General features: G+C 39.4%; 1 protein-coding gene across 2 annotated transcripts in view; it reads left to right on the top strand.

Annotated features, from left to right (window-relative positions):
- Positions 1-8,164, top strand: part of igsf3 (immunoglobulin superfamily, member 3) — a 108,361-nt gene that overhangs the window by 26,839 nt on the left and 73,358 nt on the right. The window contains exon 2 of one of the 2 annotated variants that reach the window (XM_015032129.1): positions 5,458-5,835. In XM_015032129.1, the coding sequence (XP_014887615.1) occupies positions 5,458-5,835 (378 nt within the window). Of the gene's footprint in view, positions 1-5,454; positions 5,836-8,164 lie in introns of both variants that reach the window. The other variant, XM_015032128.1, reaches the window with a different exon arrangement.

Raw genomic sequence — 8,164 nt, 5'->3', positions numbered from 1 at the left:
GTGTGTGTGTGTGTGTGTGTGTGTGTGTGGGAGGGGGGTGGGGGGGGTCGTGGGCGCAGGATTGTTGTGGAAGAGTGGCGGAATAGAGAGATCAGTTGAAGGTCTGCAGGGTTTGGTATGTCATTGTCATCCTTTCTAAACAGCCCGCAGAACGATGGGCACTTTGAAGTTCCACAGAGCTGCCTAAATCCCGCCTGAAAAGATGCAGGGAACCGAGAGGCAGGGAAAAGAGACAGGAATGTGGAGAGAAAGAAACTGCAGGGGCAGGACAAGGGAAGGGATTGATGACGGGTGAAACACAGAGGAAGGAAAGTGAGAGTAATCAGAAGTAAGGAGGCTCGTTTTAAGAGGGATGACAGGAGACAGGCAAGCGGAGGGAAAGCTCTTAAAGCACCAACACTGTGAGAGATGAGTAATATTAGTTTTTTTTTTTTTTTTTGGAGGTGTATGAGTAATAGGCTTCCAGCAGGTCTTGAAGATGGACTGAAACATGAGAAGCGGTGATGTAGCAGTAGAGTTATAAGCTGATCTGAGCTGGAAATTGGTAGCTGTGGTGCTGCCAGATCAGCAAAACGCCAATACAGCAAAGGGAAAGAGGCGATAGAGTCAGGGTCCTTTTTAACTTCATCCCAGAACATTTACAGCCAGATTCCTTTCAGGCATTTTTTTTTGCACCAATAAATATTGTTCAAGATTTGCTCCGTTGGGAAGAATTTTTAATTCTAAATTAATTTCTTGCCATTGAAGTATTTAGCAAATAATATCTTCTTTGAAAACACAGTGTAAAAAGAGATATGAGGGTTAAGTACAATGTCCTTTGGAATACAGGATTTTTTGTGTTGATTTCATTTATTTTCTAAACAAGAATTATCCTGTGGACAGATCCAGTGAACTCTCGACATGGGAGACATCCATGGCTGATTTTATTTTATTTTTAAAGTCTTTCTTACTGTGAATACATGTTAAAAGAAAATAGAATAAATATTATAAAAACAACTGTAATTAATTTTGTATGCCCAGTTTCTTTTACATGTCCCACAGGGGTATCTGTTTCAGCTTCTTTTCTATGGAACAACAAAATATGAAAATAAAATTGCTTTGTACCTTTGCATAAAACAGCATTTTCCTCATGGAAGATAGAAGTAATGTGCATGTGAGCAGAAATATCATCAAATGCATTTGTAGCTTAAGTCAACTGAGTTTAATAAAATCTCAAGTAAGGCTGCATGATGTTAGGAAAACCTGCAATAATAATGCTGAATCTGGTGACAGTGATATGACTTATGAGAAGGGGTTGATATCTTTCTAAATTTGGTTCACAGTAAAGAAAGACCTCAGAGAGGGAGGAACTTGAAACAAAAACAACAACAAAATGTCAATCAGTGGCGATTTCTGAAATGGGCGACATGGGCAGCCCTGATTTTATCACATTAGAGTCATATCATACTGAATTATGCCTACTGTAAGTTTTCACCTATTTATTTTGTAACTTTCCCAGTCATGTTTTAGTGAAAGAGCTTGTTTAAAAGTGTTATGCAAAATGTATACACACATGCCTTATAGCTCACCAATGAGTTACATGAATCTCAAAAGCAAAGAATAGAAAATGTTAGAGCAATATGCTCAAAAGTGCTCAAAAAAATAAAGGGAACATTTTACTTTAATTTTATATGTACATATATACACTCACTGATGCATTATTTGCTCATAAATATATGCAGAACTATATATCTTCCTCACCAATTACAGTTTTTTTGTTGACACTGGGAAAATAAAGCATGTGTGCATATTTAATCTTAAAACAACATAAGTATATCTCAATGCAAATGGAGACATCTCTCACATAGACACATTACATGGATGGAAAAGGACTCAAGTTAAAAAAAAATAAAATGCTGAATGAAACAAAGTAGGTTTAGGCGCAAGTGTGAGAGAGGCAAGGATGTTAACGTTAAAAAGCTGTTGTGGTGAATTATTAATCCTGAGCATTGTGCCTACAGACTTAGACTCAGACTCAAACAGACTTTCTTTCTCTAAAACACACACACACACGCACGCACACACACACACACACACACCTACACACACACACACACACCTACACACACACACATGTCTGCACACACAGTTAAACAGCTGCAATCCCCAGTTGCTTGTGCAGACAGGAAACGGCACGCTTGTCCCTCTGTCTAGATTTGGGGTATGTGTAAGTGCTCTGTTGTCTCCGGCCTCAGTCAGAGTGTTGTTTGTAGTTGTTCCCTAAATGGGGATTTTATGTGTGTATATTTGTGTAGATGTGTGAGTGTGTGTATGTTTGAAAAAGGTTGAGTCAACATTCACATATGTTGTATCCCTAAATATAGGTTACAAAGCTGGGTAATGATCACTGTACAAAGGGGCTTTTACACAGCGGCCTGTTTGTGTCTGTTCTCAGGATAAGCCCAGGCTTTATTCCATTTACACTTTAAAGAACTGTAAGATCCAATATCAGCAATTTTCAAAAGATAATATAATCTAATTTTTACAAGTTTTCCCTTTTAACTCTGAAGCATGATGATGAGAATCTTTATATGCTAATTTGTCCAGTGAGAAGAAGAAAGTTAGGAAATGTGTAGTCTGAGAAGCAGGACTTTGGAGACCTAACAATCTGGTACCCTACCCAGAGATTTAGAAGCACTCCAGCCGGTCTGTAATTCACCTCGGTAAAAAATACTCACTTGAAAAAAATATAATTTGAAAAACAAAAGATTTCAAAAACTTTTGATGTGCACAAGTACACTTTTTTTTTTTTTTTTTTTTTTACCACTAGTCTGGTTAAAACCAGCCACTTGCACTAGACTTTGCTTTGTACAGAGAGTCTGGGCTCTTGGCTATTGAGGAACAATTGCTTCTTGGAGGCATAGGCTGCATTAAGGTTTTACATTTTACCCAGTCGCTAACATTTGCCTGTGACGTATATAATGCACCAGTTTGGACCTAAGAAGCTTATTGAAAATTGCCTGTGCTATAAACAGTCGTCCTCCACTGCAAAGAGAGAAGGAGCAATCTGAACGAGACTGTCATGAAATGTGTGGTTGGTGGTGGTGAGGAGATGACGCAGAGAACCCAGGTTATGGTGAAGATGAATTTAATGATGAAGATAACTCATAGAGTCCAAGTCAGGCAGCACGGCAGGAACAACTAGCACGCAGCTAACAACCGGTAGCAACTGACAGCATCAAACAAGAGCGTCGAAAACCAGGACTTAAACAGTTCTACTGGAAAACAGACTAAACAGGAACCAGCACAAACCAGGACTTGCCAGTTCCACTGGAGAGTGCCGACTACATTAGACATAGACAACGGCAATACACACGACGAGGATCCGACACAGACAAAGACAACAGGTGGGGTTAAATACACAGGGAAAGTAATCAGGGAACTGGATACAGCTGGGAGCAATCAACAGGGAAGACAGAGACAGACTCACAGGACTACACAGAAACTCAAAAATAAACACACAGAAACACGGAACATGACAGAGACAGCTGTTATCGTTAATTCAATTTGTGGCCAACGCAGACTGAACAACTTCCTACACTTCCTTCGCTGCCATTGCTAAAACTACAGGCAGAGTACAATTCTAAAACAGCGCAGAAAATCTACGTCAACGTTTTCTGATTGACCCAGTCAAAAATTGATCGATTGATTGACTTACCAATATCACAGCAGATATTAGAAGACTATGTAATGCTTATACAGGTTCCTCTTTTCTACACATAATCATTTCACATTTTACTTATCAGCTTTTACCTTGGGACGACTGGGGCTGAATGGGAAACTTAATTGTCTTAAAATTGGTTATTGATCGGTTTTTGAAATTATTGGTTCATGTAAACTTTCCAGCAACATGTCAATGTGCCCTGAAGTAAGGCACTTAACCCCAATTTGATTAAAGATTCACATTTCTGTGAATAAATGTGTGCTCATTTGTGAGTTCATTTGGGTCAATCCTGCTCAGGTGTAAAAATGCTTTGAATGGTCATTATTTCTAGAAAAGCATTAAATAAGTTCCATCATTACATTGTCAAAATATTATTTCAAGAATAACTTCTTTCATGCAATTTACTTTTCTCAAGTCACTAATGCTACAGATTAGCATTAGCTAATGTTTGACTCGAGCTGATGCTACACATGTGGGTTGGTCATGATTGTACAACTCTTGTCATTTATGTGGTTTAAAGAGTAGAATGACTTTTGCAGTTGCAGATTATTGTCATTGGAGGAGTGTTCAAAAATAACAGTAACTTGTTTAATGATGAGGTCTGTGTATGTTAGCACATATTTTGACACAGGACAGATAAGAGGTAAAAACAAAGGATTGAGCTGTCTAACGCAGTGATCTTTAGGGAAAGTTACAGTGCTCCATATTGTTCCTGTGTTGCCAATAAGAAGCCATACACCAATTTAGCGTCCTATTGTAAGAAAAATCATTCTTTTACAGCAGTAGACAATTATGCTATGTGGTTTCAGACAGCATGTCACTATCCATAAAATAAACTGCATTTCTTTGTTAGAGGGCTGTGGGCACAAAGGATATTTTTGTGTCAGAAAATACGTTTTGAAATTACCAGATTAAAAAAAAAACAACAACATTTTAAATTGACTCTTTAGTTTAATCCTTCTGCAGTTGAGGACTACAAATACCATATTGAAATGTAGAAAAGACACTTTCCGTAACTTGTGTTGAGAAGCAGTGCTGTCCGCCTGATAAAATACATTTCCAAAATGACCATAAAAGTGAACTCTGTGAGGGAATTTCATTGTTATGTTTATCCCTGGCATGTTTGTGCCAAGTGTGTTGCCAATAAACAAATGCTTGTTTGTGTCAGCCTGGCTGATGTTTCAGTTTGACTCAAATCCACGGTTTGTTCTCATCCGTGCTCGGGAATCATGGCATGACAAAAAGATTAGGGATGCATCAGGGTAAACACTGTTTATTATCCACTTCAAAAGCACCTGTTCTCTTTGCAGCTTGACAGCCTTAATGCGTCTCACGGGCTTGTGTTTTACCTGCTCACGCTGAGCTCTCACGTTACTCCCAGATGGCTCCCTCTAACCTCAGTGTAGTGCAGCCTTATTGGTGTGTGTAAGGTGAAGAGCTAATGTCTGAGTGCATGTAATAGCAGTGAGCGACAACAGTCACAGTGATCTTTTCGAGTGCCGTTTTAAAAGCCGCGTTTGTGTGATTGTCTGTGGGCATTTCTACCTCAGCAAGAACTGCTCCCAGAAGGCTTAGCTGCACTCGTCAGTCTTTTTCTGTATTTCCTGGGAGACGTACGGCGTCTAAACTCTGTCAGTGTTAAATATTTAAATCGCAGCTTTTTAACTCATGTTTTCCTTTCTTTTCTCCCCACCTTCTCTTCTTTCTTTCTTCTTTTTTTGCTTCCTTCTCTTCCCGTTATTATCTTGCAGCAGGCGTTGCAGTTGCTCAGAGGGTTGTGACAGTCCAGAGCGGACCCCTGGTCCGGACAGAAGGCTCCCATGTGACCATCTGGTGCAACGTGACAGGCTACAAAGATGGTGTGAAACAGGACTTTGACTGGTCCATGTACCTGCCGTCGGTACCAGAACGGGAGATCCGGATTGTGAGCACAGCCCAGTCAGACTATGCTTATGCTGTGTATGCCCAGAGGGTGAACAGTAAAGAAATTTTTGTGGAGAGGCTGAGCGATGACTCAGCGGTTCTTCACATCACCAAAGTGCTGGCCAGGGACCAAGGCGTGTTTGAGTGTTACACCCCCAACACGGACGGGCGGTACCTGGGATCCTACAGCGCGCGTACCAACCTCACCGGTGAGTCTCTGAACAAACACACATTGTCATTTGTCATCAAAGTGACAAACAGGAAAGCTAAAATAAATCCACCACTGTTAAGGTGATGGCAAGCCTACTATTAGAAATGGCTTTTTTTTTTTCTATACGCAGCTTGTGGAAGTTTGAGCTTCTAGTGGCGCCATGCAAACATTTTAATTTTAGCATTACACTGATTTATTACACACGGAATTTGGAATTATAAATTATAAATTAGATTCTTTTTGCAAAATCTTTGCTCTGAGTAGTGTTTACTAGTATAAAAAAAAGAATATTGCAGAAATTGAATACATTCTGGAGAATAAAGTCACAATTTAAACAAATAATATTGTTATTTGCTTAAATTTGTTTAAAAGGCTTTCTGAAAGCCTGTTGCTTTTTGACATAATTTTTCCCCAGTTGTTGTATTGGAGCATTTTGAGGGGATACTGGAAATTTGGATTTAGTTGTTGTGAAACACCCGACACATAAGATGACACGACACACACCCGGATTCACAAAAGCTTTAAGTCGCCGTTTGGTGTACAATTATCCAGCGTAGGTTTCAGACACAGTTATTTCAGATTCTGAGCTTGAGATGATCAAATGCAGTCCAAATGTATTACTAAACATGTTCATTATGTTAATTATTTTTAATTCAGTTAAATCTGTTTCCAATTCTAACCTTCGTATTGTCAACGGCTAATTAGAATATTTCCAAGTTTCTGTCAGTTTTATTATACAATAAACATCAATGCCATTTTTTTCAAGTGTCTTAAAAAAACTCATCTTGAAAGTGTAAAGTTTTTCTTTTGTTTTATTATCAATTATGGTAAATGTACTCTGAAGACTTAGGATTCTCTGAGGTGGTATTTAGTATTTAAAAGCTTAAGAGCAAATGTTGGACAAAACTCTCAATAATGACGGTGTGTTCAAAACTTTGTCCTGGCACTGTTTGGTCCGTGATTCTTATTTCTGGGGAAATACACAAAGAAGAAAGTCTCTCTGAAGTATATGTAATTGTCACTCTAGTTTCACCCAGTCCCGCCCCGTCTGCCTGGAGAAAGCCAATCTCTTAATCTTACACACATCCATACACAACCCAACACGGACTTTCTTCCCACATATTCGTTTCTTGCCTTGGGGCTGTTTCTGTAGCATACCCACTGTGTTGGCAAGATGAGTGACTGTTTCAAACAGCCAGCACAAGTTTTCCCCTTCAACTCCTTCATTTTCAGATGCATACTTAGATCTAATCCCCCTCCACAAAAGGCAGCTCTGAAGTCACAGCTGCCACAGTGGTGGATTCCATTCCCTTCGTAACTTCATGGCTTTATCCGTCACATATTTGACCCCGTTCTTGAGGCCAAGGCTCAGACCAAATGCCTCATTCTGAAAATGGGAATTACAAAAATCCGCGGAGTCGTATGAAACATGAGTATTTGCTATGCTTTTCTTTTTAGGCAAGTGTCACGTCCAGCTGTCCTTGCTGTCTGAAAGGTGATTAAATGATATGGCTTACATATTAATTTAGTTTTTTTTTTTCTTTTTATTATTATTATTTCTTTGAATGAGTGATCCTGGACTTCAGCTGTTATAATTTCTAGTATGTTCAGTGCGATCTGAATGTAGGGCAGGGCTCAGTTGCAGGGCGCTGTGAAACAGTGCTGCTGATAACACACAGTATTTATAGATCCGTGTGTGTGTGTGTGCGTGTGTGTGCGCGTGTGTGTGTGTGTGTGTGTGAGAGAGACAGAGAGAGCTAGACAGAGTGTGTGAACAGAGGTATTGAAGGACTGTTATCCAAGCTCCTTTCTGTGTCTCTAACCTCTTAACCCACTTCCGAGGGTCAGGGGTCCACTGCAGGGTCTCTCCCATATTTTTCTCCGTGCCATGGCACAAACCCGCTGTGAATCCCCAGATGGATGCATGAAGCCATGGCTCATGGTGTGAGCAAACAATAGCTTGTCCTTCCTCCACTCTTGTCCCTGTTCTTCCTTTTCCCACTCATCTTGTGTTTCCTATTGTGAGGTTGCTTACTTATTTCATCACAGTCGACCCTTTTTGCAAAAGGTTTACTTTTGGAAAAACAAAGTAGTTAAAGGGTAATGCCAGAGGACTGTTCTGCAGCTATCTTCACAACAATCAAAAAATGCATTTATTTGAATCTTTTAACATGCTTGATTACATACACACAGATTTGTATCAAGTGTTCTCTTGTTTTAATTTTTGTGATTTTTATTTTATTTTTTTTTTACTCAAATCTAGGTTTCAGTTTCTCTGATATTTAAAATGCTATGTAGGACCAATAAAACAATATCATGAGAGAAAT

This window comes from Poecilia latipinna, unplaced genomic scaffold (genome assembly GCF_001443285.1).
Source record: "Poecilia latipinna isolate Pla-1442-1.1 unplaced genomic scaffold, P_latipinna-1.0 Scaffold231, whole genome shotgun sequence".
Lineage (NCBI taxonomy): Eukaryota > Metazoa > Chordata > Actinopteri > Cyprinodontiformes > Poeciliidae > Poecilia > Poecilia latipinna.
The sequence above is the reverse complement of the archived record's forward strand: the minus strand, read 5'-3'. Positions and strand labels throughout refer to the sequence as shown.